This window comes from Oryx dammah, unplaced genomic scaffold, assembly GCF_014754425.2.
Source record: "Oryx dammah isolate SB20612 unplaced genomic scaffold, SCBI_Odam_1.1 HiC_scaffold_27, whole genome shotgun sequence".
NCBI classification, from domain to species: Eukaryota; Metazoa; Chordata; class Mammalia; order Artiodactyla; family Bovidae; genus Oryx; species Oryx dammah.
In genome coordinates, this window is record NW_024070211.1 from 88,226,641 (window position 1) to 88,241,635 (window position 14,995).

General features: G+C 36.4%; 1 protein-coding gene across 3 annotated transcripts in view; it reads left to right on the forward strand.

Annotated features, from left to right (window-relative positions):
* MBD5 (methyl-CpG binding domain protein 5) overlaps positions 1 to 14,995 on the forward strand; it is a 151,644-nt gene that overhangs the window by 81,400 nt on the left and 55,249 nt on the right. For all 3 annotated transcript variants that reach the window (XR_005719055.1, XM_040229000.1, XM_040229001.1), the window contains exons 3-4: positions 9,156 to 9,826; positions 14,621 to 14,723. Coding sequence is in view for 2 of the 3 variants with exons in the window: in XM_040229000.1 (XP_040084934.1) it covers positions 9,714 to 9,826; positions 14,621 to 14,723 (216 nt within the window). In the remaining variant the exon portion in view is untranslated. The remainder of the gene's footprint in view (positions 1 to 9,155; positions 9,827 to 14,620; positions 14,724 to 14,995) is intronic.

Genomic DNA, 14,995 nt, shown 5'->3' on the forward strand with positions numbered 1-14,995 from the left:
GTTGATTAGACTTGAGTGTTCCTAAATTTTTATACATATTTAGAGACAATGTATTTGTTTCTCCAGTGGTTGAGGAGTCTTCCTATTTTCTCTTGAGTAACCCCATTGCCAGGTGAATTGAAGAATGCTAAACATTTTTTTAAGTAAAAGACTACATAAACATTAGCTGTTTCAATATGTTGTGCAACCCCAGAATGGACCAAAGTCATGTTTGTTTCCTTCTTAGTACAGTTTTAGTTTTTAAAAAGCTGATATACATTATTTTTTAACAATGATTCAACCTATTGAGCTACACCTTGAGTAACCAGAATACCAATCATGCACAGAGAAAATGTGAAAATCACCCCTTCAACTTGCTTACTGCACTCTTAAAAAGATTATGTTCATGAAGGCAAGTATTTTTTTTTATAAATAATCCTTATGAGAAACTTTACTATACTATAAAATAGCAAAAATAGCCAAGTATGTTGATGCTTAATATACAGAAGTAAATCATAAATAAATTTCCCCTCAGAGTTCTAACGAGTTCATTATATCCTAGATGTTCTGGTGTGACCTACTATACTTTTAGACAGTTCTCTGAATTTTTTAAAATAATAGAATCCGTGATTATTCTCTTTTTGACTTTTAAGAAAGTAAAATTTCTTCCTGTGCATACAAACCCTCACTTTCCTTCTATATTTTCAAAAGCACAAAGGGAAGCTTTACCTTAAAGTTAGTTGTCTCAATTGTGTTTTCTTTGTAGTCATGTAGAATGGCAAGGGCAAAGAAAGAGCTCAGTGGTGTGTAGTAATACATGTGAATTTCTGCATATTATCAGGGAGAGTTATAAGGAGAATTCAGTTTAGACTTGGAAAGCCAATAATGACTGGAGAAACCAGGAAGGCTTCCCTGAGGAGGTGATGTTTAAACTGAGATAAACAGAAGTTGGTTTAATGAAAAAACATGAGTGTGGTGGTGAGAGATGTCATTCCAAGCAGAAAAGTAAGGGTGATAGGCTGAGGCATTTTTAGGACTGGTCAAAGGGACAGCCTTAGTTTTTGTTCGTACTTTGTAGGTCATTCTGGTTAATGTGTTCTTTCTGACTCTCCTTTTTCTCCACGTAGAGAAATAACAGCATAATACCAGTGGGCTTCCCTGGTGGCTCAGATAGTAGAGAATCTGCCTTCAATGGGGGAGACCTGGGTTTGATCTCTAGGTTGGCAAGATCCCCTGGAGAAGGAAATGGCAACCCACTCCAGTATTCTTGCCTAGAAAATTCCATGGACAGAGGAGCCTGATGGGCTACAGTCCATGGGGTCGCAAAGAGTCGGACACGACTGAAGCAACTTAGCATGCACGCACATAAATAATAATGTAGATATTTATCATGTGCTAGGTACTGGTTTAAGACTTTTAGCTTATTGTATCCCCAAAGCAGAACAGTTCTATAAAATCTCCATTTTATAAGGAAAGAATATCTTTAAAACCTACCCAAGGTCACAAGGATAGAGCTACAGGACTTCCCTGCAGTCCAGAGGTTAAGACTACAAGCTCCCAAGGCAGGGGTCACAGGTTCAATCCCTGGTCAGAGAACTAATATTCCACATGATGCACAGCGTGGACAAAAATTTTTTTAAATAAAAACAAAATAAACCGAAATGACTATCCTCAACAAAACTTTAAAAAAGAAAAGATAGAGCTATGTAGCATCTCAATACTGTAGTTAATTTAAATAAAACCCTAGTTGACTTTGAGATCACTTCCAGTGTAGTATTTGGCTGTTTGAAATAATACTGCTGATTCAGTGTGTTGGAAGACTAGGCTACGCTCCATGAAACAGCTCATCCCTGTTCCACATGGTGCTGGCTGGACTCATGTATGTGTCTGGGGCTTCAGACGGACCAGCTGGATTTCTCTCTCTCCACATGGTCTCTTATCCTCAAAGGGCCAGTTTCAATTCTTTGTGTGACAGTGGCATTCCAAGAAGCAAGAGTGGAAGATACAAGGCCTCTTGAGGCTTAGGCCCATCCCTTGAGCTATATCACATTCTACTGATCAAAGCAAGTCACAAGGTCAGCCCAGATCCAAAGGGCAGAGTAATACATCTCATTTCCTAATGGAAGGAACTTCAAGATATTTGTGGCCAATTGCAGCCTGCTACATTTAGCATTTAAAGGCTTCTGTGTGCCTAGAATGTGGAAGTTGCTGAACATTGCTAACATGAAATGGCCTGTATAAATTATCCTCCTGACCATTGATGGGCAGAGTTCAGTTTGTGTGTTACCTTGCCTCTGAGGATTGATGTCATCCTTATACACAGTTTTTGAACACTAACACTCTTATACACTGAAAGGGCTAGGATGTTTGAAACCAGAGAGTTTTAACGATCAGGGCAGGAAAGATGTGCTTATATCCTGATAAATTTGTAAAACAAATGTAAATTGCACTGGGATAGTTTGGGGTGAGTAAGTGGAGCCTGGCAGAGGCATTAGGTCTCTTACAAAAGATATATCTGAGAGATCTGTTTTGGAAAAAGTGGCTGCACAGTGAAGATAAAAACCAAATGAAAATAACAACCAGAGTTGAAATGAAGCTAATTTATTGGAAGATTTTTTTTAAATGAAAGAAGATATAACTGTAAGATGAGCGTGCTCATAAATAAAAATGCATAGCTTAAACAAATAGGTGAAAGGTGAAACAGATGGTAAGGTTGGATGGGAGGGCTGGCTAAGTGCTATAAAGGAACTGTGTAAATTGGTATGAGGGTGAAAGATAACTGAAAGGGGCAAATATCATTTAGGGTTACCCTAACAAGCATAATTTAACTAATGGAAAGAGGATGAGTATATCCATTTATTACCCAATCAAATAATAATAATGTAGCTACTCAGACATTATGCTTCAAAATGCTAATACTCATGTTATTGCTTAATCCAAGCATATCTGTTGTTGCATGTACATATTGTTTCAGAATTTAGATAGAGTAGGTTTCATGTGAGCCTTTTTTCTCAAGTGTTGAACATGAGGCATTAATCCTTGCAAATGTCAGAATGGAAGAGATTTCCTTTTTTTGTTATTGAAGTATAGTTGACTTACTGGAGGAGACTTCTAAACTTTGAATATTTCATGAGTTAACTTTATAATCGTGATGTATAAAATATACATGATAATTTACACTTATGTTAAATATTGGTATTTTATCTAATTTACATGGTCTCATTTTGATAAATCAGTAGTTCATTCAGTATTCATTCTGTCCTACTGTGTATCCAAGTAATGCCACTGAGCACAAGATTAATGTATGATTAATGTGATAAATGTTTTAATAGAATTTACTAGTAGTATCACATGACTTAAAAATCAATTTATTGTTTTCACCATTAATCAAGTTTGTGACATTATTTAGAAAAATATATGATGTTTGTTATTCAGAGAAATTTATGAAAAGTAGCTACTTATTTTCATGATGTCATATTCTCTGATATCTAGTCTTCTTGGTATTTTGGGTATAACTTCTAAAATATACACTTAACACTGCATAACACAGTGAGTTTATTCTTAGGTTGACAAGAATGTTGGTAAAGCAGAGAGAGAAAAAGGCATCTATTGCCTTAGTTAGCATCGTGTTGAAATACAGGTTTCATTTTTATATGGTTGCATTCATTTTAGTGGTTCATTTATTAATCCGATTAAAGTGTGTATATAAGATATTTAAATAAAACTCTGATGTGCTTTACAAATAAAAAGTTAGCATATTATTTTTCTTAGAAGCCCTACCATGCTTTTTCTACAACAAAAATTATTACTCAGAGATTGTGAGATCATTAGGGACAAAGCTAGAGAAAAAAAAAAAATTCTTTGTGTTTTTTGTCAACATGCATAGTCCCTAGCTTCTACTGACTTCTTTTTAAAGCTTCTCTTTCATTTTAGATGCCTATGTTGCTAAAAACCTTACAAGTTTATATGGTAAAAGTCAGAATAGAAAACTATGTTGACTAATTGGAATGTACGTCGTCTTCATCAAGTATTTAAGCACCTCCTGTAAGCGAGGCAGTAAACCTGCTTTAATCAGGAAATGGAACTATTGGAAGAACCTAGAGAAACAAGGTCCCTGATGGAAGGAGTTAGTTTACATTCCTGTGAGGAAAGATTAACAAACACATAAATGACCAAAAAAAATCAGTTAATAAGAGGTATCAGTGAATTAATAATGTGTGGGAGAATACTTAGGATTTACAGTGTCTCTTTGGGGAGGTGACGTCTAATTTGAATTCTGAATGAAGCCAATGCAAAGAATTAAATCAGGTCACTAAAATTCAGTTCAACAAAAGCCAACTGTCATAGACTTACTTGCATATTGAAAGGGGGATGGAAAATGAAAATGTTGGTAGAATGGTGGCAGGTATTCTCCTCAGAACACATACACACACACACACCCTACTTTTTTTATTTTATTTTTATTTCTGCCAGAAATGTTTGTGACATCAATTTAAATAATGTCCTGTGTGTAAGATCTATCCCTGATCCCCAGTGTTAGTGAGACAAAAGTGCCTTTCGTGTTTCCGGACATTTTTGTTTTAATCTGTGTCTTTTGGGCTTAAACCAAGCCATGTAAACAGGGTAGGTCATAATGAAATCTTCAGGAGAGGTGAAGGAAAAATGTTGTGGATATGTAGTTTTTATGTTAAATTTGAAAAAAAGGATAAACTTTTGTTTTTAATGATAAAACTATAAAAATAAAACTTTAATGAGTCTTGAATAATTGGTCTATATAGAAGATAAAGTTATCAGAATCTCAGAGGCAAATAGAATAGACTATAATATTTAGCAAAAGAGGGCATGTATCAGTTTTCAGAAGTTTGAGATGCATGGCCTTGTCTCAGTGAACTATCAAAATGGCGATAGACTTATATACAGAGATATTTATCTCAGATTTATTTGTAACTGTGAAAATTTAGGAGAAAAATCTATTTCCACAAAAGGGAAGTAAATATTGAATGCCAGAGTAAAATGCTTACGTTGAAAAGAAAGTGCAAAGTGGTAATAATTCAATATTTAAAGAAGGCACTATTATACATAGAAAAAAATTGGAATTAGCTTAGCTTTTTTCAAGAGCAATTTGGCAGTGCCTCCAAAGTTTAAATGTGCAGACCCAACATTAATATGATTGATATTCCAATAGATGAATATTTGTAAATTTATATGATAGAATACTATTCAGATGTTTAAAATGAACAAATTGGGTCTATATATCTGCAGAAGAGATAGATCTGTATATGTCAACAGAGATAGCACTCAAAACAATTTTGAATTTTAAAAAGCAAGTTGAAGAATATATATGTATAATAGTATTTATGTAAAAGTTAAAACTTTAAAATACATATAACAAAACCAAGTATTGTTTACCTATAAAAACATAGCCTGGAAGGATTGATTGTTGCTGTTCAGTCACTGAGTCATGTCTGACTCTTTGAGACCCCATGGACTGCAGCACAACAGGCTTCCCTGTCCATCTGTGGGCTTCCTGGGTGGCTCCCAGAGCTTACTCAAACTCATGTCCACTGAGCCAGTGATGCCATCCAACCATCTCATCCTCTGTCGTCCCCTTCTCCTTCTGTCCTCAATCTTTACCAGCATCAGGGTCCTTTCCAGTAAGTCAGCTCTTCGCATCAGGTGGTCAAAGTATTGGAGCTTCAGCTTCAACATCAGTCCTTCCAATGAATATTCAGCATTGATTTCCTTTAGGATTGACTGGTTTGATCTCCTTGCAGTCCAAGGGACTCTCTACAGACCAGAATAGGAGTGTTAGTTTTCTTTAGGCCAGAGGGGAGGGGAACAGGACTAAAAAGATAAACTGGATGGGAGTGAGGGATAGTATTGAACTTCATATGTAATGTTTTCTAAGTGGTTTTTTTTTTTTAATAGGCAAAGTGACAAAATGCATTGTAAATTTGGAGCGGTAGCTCGTTGTTTATTAGACTCTCTTTAATGTGTGCTTGCTTTTAAAACTTTTTAAAACAATGATTGAAATTCATCCATTTTTGCAGTGATTATTATTCAGCGGTGAGATTGGAGTTGAATTTTAATTTTAATTTTCATCACAAACATCTCTGAATTTTCCAAATTTATAAAATAAATGTTGAGGGAGTCAGTCCCACTTAGAGATAAACAAATGATAATAGTCGCTGGACTTCAGCTCTGTGAGGAGTTCCTAAGGCCCTTAACAGTTAAGCTGCCTCTAAAATGCCAAAGTATCAGCCAAAAAAAAAAAAAGAAGGACCCTCCCAGGAACAAAAGGAAGAAGTGGGCCAGCCGTGGAAATGTAAAACCGGGTCCTATCCTGGGAAGGGAAGCTGGTACAGAAGTCTGAGTCAGTGGATCTCAAACTTGAGCATGCCATTGAATCACCTAGAGGGCTTGTTTGTTTGTTTGTTTTAAAAGATTGCCCTCCAGGGTTTCTGATTCAAAAAGTATGGGGTCAGTTCTGTGATTCTGCATTTGTAGCAGGATCCCAGCTGTTAACAGTAATGATGGTGGTCCCAGGACCATGCTTTCAAAACTGCATGTCCAAAACCCAGCCGTCAGATCTTTGTAGTTTTAATTACTGAAATATGAGGAAGATATTTGGCAGAAATCAGTCTGATGTCATTATCTGGCAGATCCACAAATTACTTGAGGGTGTGAGCCAGTCCATCTCAGGAAAGTTGGAGTCACACGCAAGAGCAGGCAAACTAAAAAGAAAGCGAAATTGGCATCAAATGATCAGAAAGCTTGAAAGTAAGGGAAATGAGAGCTAGTCCAATCTAAAGACCACAGGCCACGGAAGACTTTTCTTTAGGAAAAAGTAAGGTAATAAAATAAGCATGAAAAAATCATGTTTTCTCATCAGTGTCTGTTGCTGTTTGATCAGACTGGGAGTCCAGAATGACACAGAATTCTTTCCCATCTTTCACTCGCACCAGGAGCTCTACTAGGCAGGAAACTTCCTGAGAGCAGGGACTGTTCTTCCCTTCCTTGCTTTCTCCATCCTTTCCTGACCCCCTCCCTCCCTCTTTCTTTTCTGTTCTTCCCCACTCAGCAGCTTTTTTTTTTTTTTTCCCTCAGCAGCTCTTTAGTGCCAGACATTGCCCTGGGCTTTGGATAAAGTGGTGTCTTACCACCTTTGTGGAACTTGCCAGGTGGCTCAATAGTGAAGAATCAGGAGCCTCGGGAGATGAGGGTTCAATCCCTGGGTTGGGAAGATCCCCTGAAGGAGGAAACGGCAGCTCACTCTAGTATTCTTGCTTGGAGAATCCCATGGATAGAGGAGCCTGAGGTTGCAAAGAGTCAGACACGGCTAAGCAGCTAAGCACACACACCACCTTTGTACTCCAGCACATAGCATAGGCCTCATACATAATAGCTGCTCACTAACTGTGGAATGAAACATGAATAAACACATACATGATCAACAGGGATCATGGTTAAAGGGGCAATGAATGAGAAACAGAAATAAGGTGCTACGCCTGCAAGCAGGTCATTTCTATAAGAGGCATAGACCCAGTGGAGTGGGCCCAGCAATTTAATTAGCACCTTGAGTCACCACTGAGAATGCACTACTTGGCACCTTCCGTTATACTCCACATTTTTCCCAACAAATTTTTGCTGCTTTTCCCACTGCTTGCCAGTGCTTCCCACTCCCATCCCTATGCTTCCTGACTTTCAGCTAAATTAGTATATGCTTCATCACAACACCTTTAATCTGCCTCACAGCCAAGGCAGCAAATAAGGCATATGTCTGAATACATAATGCTTTTAACTATATTCTCCTACTTTCCCAATGAAAAATTCTGAAGAAAGGTTTGGAATTTGAGTAGTTTTATGTCTGTTAACACTGTTTAGTTTATTTAATTTGTTTACTGAGTCATACATGCATATATAAAACTATCTAAAATATTATTTTTTATTTAAAATTTAAACAGTCTTAATACTGTGATATGAATCTTAAGTCATTTAACACAGGAGAGTATATTACCTTTACTTTCAGTTAAGTTGTTTAAGATTCAGCATTTTTAATCGTGGATGATGCTGTCACCAGAAATTTTTATCAACAAACTACAAGTTCCACTCATATAACACTAGAATAGTTTTTTTCATTCATCCTTTAGTGTAATTTCATGAGTTCCACAAGGTAATCACACACTGTTTATTAAACTGATTATAAAAAGTCTTCTTTGCCACGTCAGTGCTAGCAACTGTGGTATCACATTCTTCACCAGAATTAAGTACTAAATCTTTTAAAAAATTTATTTGCCATCTTTGTTTATTCACCAGTTCCATTAAGGTGACCTCTTGTATCATTCCACCTTAGCACTGACTGCTGCTGTTTCAGGGCAATGTGTCTTCTCCCCAAACAGTACCTTGTGACACAAAAAAGGAATTAAGAGAATACTCCATTATAGAAGGGAATTTGTAAATCTTAAGTAAAGCGATTCCCACTCTGATAACCAAGAACAGTGGGGGAAAGTCTTCTCATACTTGGAAATGCACTGTGTGTTTATTTCCTTTTAATTTTCTCTTAAAAAAAAAAAAAACCCTCTTGTTTAGGTGAATATAGTGATTAGAAAAGTAAATCATAGGGGTTTGTGGAATTAAAGAGTAATCAAAAGTAATTGTATTAACACACAGCTTTCTAGTTGTTAGGTCACAAGAGGTGATAGATATGTTTTTATTGCCAGAAGGAGGTTGTATATATGTGTAATGCCATGGTTATGAGCCTGTCTCTAGTAATTAGAAAGCTACATGTGTTGAAGAGCCAGCAGACTAGTTGATCTGGAGTAAGTAGATCAAGCTGGAAGAAGAAAAGTTGACTTTGACATGTGATTTTGACAGCAAAGGACATCAAAATGGCTTGCTACACTTACCAGTTTATTCCATTTTTAAAAGTGTGCAGAGATGATATAGGGTGGGAGGTGGGAGGGGGGTTCAGGATTGGCAACTCATGTACACCCATGGCAGATTCATGTCAATGTATGGCAAAACCAATACAGTATTGTAAAGTAAAATAAAGTAAAAATAAAAATTTTTTAAATAAATAAATTTTAAAAAATAAAAATAATAAAATAAATAAAAGTGTGTAGCTTCTCAGTTTTTCATTATTAAATATAGTATTTACATATTTATATGTGTTTCAGGCTACCTTATTAGAATTTTGAAGACATGAAAACATCAGATGAACCAACCTGCAACATCTTGGATTCAGATTGGAAGATGAAGAGAAACTTTAAAGAATGTGGCCTATAAAGGCGGGTAGTACCTGAAAATATTAACTGACTCACTGTAAAAATGAGACCAGTTTCTAAACAATAGAGGTTCTTTTAGTCCAACATGAAGGTTCAAGACAAAATGTTGAACTAAAAACTTACACTCCTCCCCTCTCCCACTTCAGACAGGTACCAGCATTGCTGAATATGATTTTCTTTAGTCAGAAGCACTTGTTTTTACCCATGTAGACCATCCTTAGGAATTAAATATTGGTTATTTAATGTAGATTATAATGGGAAACTGATTTTTTCTACAATGGCAGATTTCAAGGACTTGGTTCCAAACTGAGCTGAAGCTTCCCAATGCATTTTGTACAGTCTGGGGAAAACTGTGCTGCATTGGCCATTTTTGAAGGCCACGATGCCCTGTAATACAAGGACATCATCTTATTGCTGATATCTTTGGGGAGTCCTAAGCAGACACAGAAAATGAATGGAGGCAAGGAGTGTGATGGAGGAGACAAGGATGGAGGTCTTCCAGCTATTCAAGTTCCTGTGGGTTGGCAGCGTCGTGTGGATCAAAATGGAGTGCTTTACATCAGGTGAGCCCTTCCTATTACCTGCATTATCTCCAAGTTTGCAGCCACCAAATAAAGAAGGTACAGCCTGTTCCTCTGAGAATGTAAAATATTGTGACTGGTAGCACCTCAAATCAATTTGAATAAATGATCTTTGTGCTGGAAATATTAAGTGTTTTTATTTATATTATTTTGCAATATAAAACCTGCCTTAGGTTACAAGAGAGGATTTTTATGCATTATTTGTGTTTATATAAAGTGTTGCCCTGCTTATCTCTCTAACAAGGATAAAGAAAAAGATGAAGATTTCTAAAAGAAACCCATGAGCGTCATTACCACATTCGCAGGAGAATGTAAAATACTGAAAATAGACCTGATGTCTCCTGACAATATTATTGTCCTTCATAGTGCTTCCGCTGGCTACTCTGATGTAAGGTTGTGTTTTTCTCTATAGGCAGTTTCAATTACCAGTTTCTTAATGCCTGATATTAACTAAAAATAATTTACCTGTTTTTTCTGTGCAGTTTTTAATCTATTCCCTGCATATAATAATAAAAAAGAAAAAGTCATGATGGAGTCCTCTCACAAGTAAAAATCATACAGATTACATGTAAATACCTGTTCTTTTAAATTTTGATGGTCTTTGTTATGTTGAGCAAGTTGAATGAAATAACTGTTGGCAAGAACTTTTAGTCTTATTATTAAACAATCAGCATCTAAGTTCCTTACTTTGTAGTTTATTGGTAAATATGTGAGTAGGATACCTTAAATCTTTCTCTGTGATATAAATTTTTAAAAAGCTATGATGAAGAGAACTTTTTAAAAGATATCACATTGCCTCATTAGATTAAGTATGTTGCTTTCAGTTCATCAGTATTACTTCTATTTGTATCTCAGCTTCAGTGAAATTCTTGTTTGTGCAAAGCTTTATTTATATAAATGAGGAATTTCCCATGATACATACCCAAACAGTTTCATACTATAACATCTCAGAAGTCAGTTCAGATCCTGTCCTGGATTTGTTTGTTTGGTAGAAGTTATTTCTTGAGGTAAACTTAATGACCAACTGAAATTCTTTTGAACGTCTTTTCTAATTTCTGTAATATTTAGGAGGTGCTCTATGTTAATTGAAGTGAAGGGATAAGAAAGCAGGGAATGTGGAGCTCACCCCATTAAAGATTAGATGGATGAGGACACGTGGGATAACTTTCCCAAAGTGTTTCTATTGCCAATCCTGCTGCCAAACTTCCACGAATACTTTATCAGTGTAATGTAGCAAGATACCGGTGTTGTGTTCCTGTTCACAGTTGTTCTAGTCTGTAAGGAGCAAATATTATATATTTACAACTAAGAGCACTTAACTCCAAAAACCTTGATAGTTTCAGAGTATTTGTTTTGGTTTTGCTTTGTTTCTTCTTTCTCCCTGTGAAAGGTAAATCGGCTTTTTAGGTTGCTGAGAGTTAAGGCAAAGTAAGGCTGGAAGTCTGTCAGTTGTCTTTCTCATGACATCCCAAGTCTGAGTAGACTTTACTGTTAGTATGAGTTCGTTTGAATTCTCCCAACCCAAATCTGCACACTAGGGATTATTTTGGAAACTAATTTTGCCAGATAAGCTAAAACACCTTCAGATAAATTCAGCCCAGCGTAGGTTTGATTCATGTGTATGTGTAACTGGTTAACTTACCACTTGAACATATATAAGAGGCTAGCCCTCCTTCTATAGCTTCCTTTGCAATGTGTAGTTTGCTTATAATTTTTAGGTTAGTTTCCAGCTGTTCCTGCCTCAGGGTGGCATTGAGGCTGCACATTAAATTTCCCACCTGCTTCCAATCTTCTAAGCTTTATCTATGCCATAAGACTTCTAACTATTTTTATGTTAATTATTACTCCCAAAAGTTAATTAAAGAGCTGCAACTGAAGGAAAGAACCCAACTGACTGACTGAGAGGAAGTGTTTCTAAAGTGTCTGGAGTACTCTAATATTATAGAATTCAGGAATTCTTGTATTCAAGTTTAATTTACAGTTAAATCCTTTAGGATTCATTCATAGACTTTCTTTAACTGTAACACATGAGACAGTTTTTTTTTCACAATATTCTTGAATTCTTCACATGATAACTAGTGATTTTGTTTTATCAAAGCTACCAGACCTCCAAAAACACCTTGCTGGCCCTCCCATTGGGTGGAACTCCAATCTGTAATATGGGAATTCTTATTCTTTGCATATCATCTGGAAAAAAGTGTTAGCCCAAATAAATGAATGAGTTAACAAAGTTAAGGATTTTAATTGTGATTTTTCTACATGCCTAAGTCATTTATATGGTTGTCTATAAATAAAATATGAATTGCATTCTAAAGCAGGTTTATTTATAGACACCAAACTACTACCTGTATTTTTGTAGAAGCAGAATAGTCTACACCAATAGTGTAAAAGGTCTGTAAAAAGCAGTGTAAAAGATTGACTGGAAAAGGTCAATCCTCATCCCAGTTTCCAAGAAGGGTAGTACCAAAGAATGTGCTAACCATCAGACAATCGCACTTATCTCCCATGCTAGTAAGATTGTGCTTAAAATCTTGCAAGCTTGGCTTTAGCGAACTAAGAATTTCCAAATGTCCAAGCTGGGTTTAGAACAGAAAGAAGAATTAGAGATCAAATTGCCAACATTCACTGGATTATAGAGAAAGCAAGAGAATTTCAGAAAAACCTCTATCTCTGTTTCATTGACTACCCTAAAGCCTTTGACTGTGTGGATCATGGCAAACTGGAAAGCTCTTACAGAGATGGGAATACTAGACCACCTTACCTGTCTCCTCAGAAACCTATTTATGGGTCAAGAAGCAACAGTTAGAACCCTGTATGGAACAACTGATTGGTTCAAGATCAAGAAAGGAGTAGGACAGGGCTGTCTGCTGTCACCCTGTTTGTTTAACCTATATGCTGAGCACTGATGAGAAATGCCAGCCTGGATGAGTCACAAGCCAGAATCAAGATAGGCAAGAGAAATATCAGCAACCTCAGATATGCCAATGATACCACTCTAATGGCAGAAAGCAAAGAAAAACTAAAGAGCCTCTTGATGAGGGTGAAGGAGGAGAGTGAAAGAGCCAGCTTAAGACTAAATACTAAAAAAAAAACTAAGATCATGGCATCTGCCATCATTACTTCATGGCAAGTAGAAGGGGGAAAGGTGGAAGTAGTAACAGATTTCCTCTTCTTGGGCTCCAAAATCACTGTGAACGGTGACTTCAGCCATGAAATCAGAAGTTCATTGATTGCTTCTTGGCAGCAGAGTGATGACAGACTTAGACAGTGTGCTGAAAAGCAGGAACATTACTCTGCAGACAAAGATCTGTGTAGTCAAGGCTATGCTTTCCCCAGTGGTCACATACGGTTGTGAGAGCTGGACCGTAAAGAAGGCAGAATGCCAAAAAATTGATGCCTTCAAACTGTGTTGCTTGAAGACTCCTGAAAGTCCCTTGGACAGCAAGGAGATCAAACCTGTTAGTCTTAAGGGAGATCAACCCTGAATATTCACTGGAAGGACTGATAGTGACACTGAAGCTCCAGTATTTTGGTCATCTAATGAGAACAGACTACTCATTGGAAAAGTCCCTGATGCTGGGAAAGATTGAAGGCAGAAGGAGAAGATAGTGTCAGAGGATGAGATGGCTGAACGTCATCACTGATGCAATGAACATGAACTTGGGCAAACTCTAGGAGATGGTGAGAGACAGGGAGGCCTGGCATGCTGCAGTCCATGGGGTCGCAAAGAGTCAGACACGACTAGGCGACTGAACAATGACAAGTGTAATGCTCTGTTTACAAAATGGAGAGTATTGCTTCTGGAAATTTTATCACAAGGCATTAAGTGAAAGTTTTGGTAAATAGTCATAAATAAAAGATATTCTTGAGTGAAAAGTATATAATAATTGTCAAAACATAATATGTATGCAAGTTGTAAGATCGATACATTAATAATGAAAGTCCTAAGATAAAAACTGCCCATTTTAAACTAATCCTCATGTAAATAAACATTAAAGACTTAACCTGTCATCTGAATTAGTACCTAATGTATAGACTTAAATTTGATCAGTAATCACGTAATGCTGACTTCTGTCACCCAAAGAGTAGTAAGATTGAGAGCACTACCCAGTCACCAGCTGCAAGGCCTGCGAGGCACTTTTCTACCACCTAAAACTGTTTCCTCGAGCTCCCCATCCTTATCAGTCCACCTTGGCTCTTCACTAGAATCTGAGCTTGGCAACACTGATCTATATTCAAAGAAACACATGAATGAGGGAGAAACAAGAGAGACTTGTTTTTACAGAGGGACAACTTGGTCCTAGAGCTGCAAGATTAAAGGAAAGAACTTGTCAGCCCAAACTTTCATAGACTTAGTGACTTTCTGGTTTGACCGCCAACACATTCCTAAATTTCAGCTTTTCTCCAAACAGCTTTCAAAATAGATCTTCTGGTTCAAAATGATAATGATTACTTTCATGTAGTTTTCTTGTCCTTTCTTACCTACACTTTTTTAAGAATATCATTTCTCTCATCCTTACTCTGCTCTCAGTTGTTGAAGTACTTTTGTTTTTCTATGAAGATCTGTATTTTTCTGAGAAATATTTTGGTTCAAAAGAAAGAGCAATAGTGTTAAAGGCTATAATTTAGTAGCTAACATAATATTGACAAAGAAAATGCTTTTCCTTAGTAGGAAAATATCCTGTGAAGGACAGTGAGACTATAAATTATGCCTTTTTTTCATGTAACATGTGCAGTCAGAATTATTTCCTGATGTTTTTTTAAACTATTTTACAGTCCCAGTGGGTCTTTGTTATCTTGCTTGGAGCAGGTTAAAACATACCTGCTTACTGACGGAACATGCAAGTGTGGCTTGGAATGTCCTCTTATTCTTCCCAAGGTAACCATTTCGCAATAGATGTATCAGCAATTTTTTATTTTTTAGGTGTTTCATATATTTACTTTTCTCATTTGGCATTTCATTTTTATATTACTTCTCCAATCATATATGCATTTTAAAGTCTTAAGTTAGATACCTTTTGCATGCATTTTGGAATGCGTAAAAATTGTGGAAAATAGTTCAAGTCCAAGAGTCATTTTAAAGGTGACAAACCTATATTTCTACTAAATATTTCATCAAAATCTCTTTTGCAAAAAAAAAACAAACCTCTT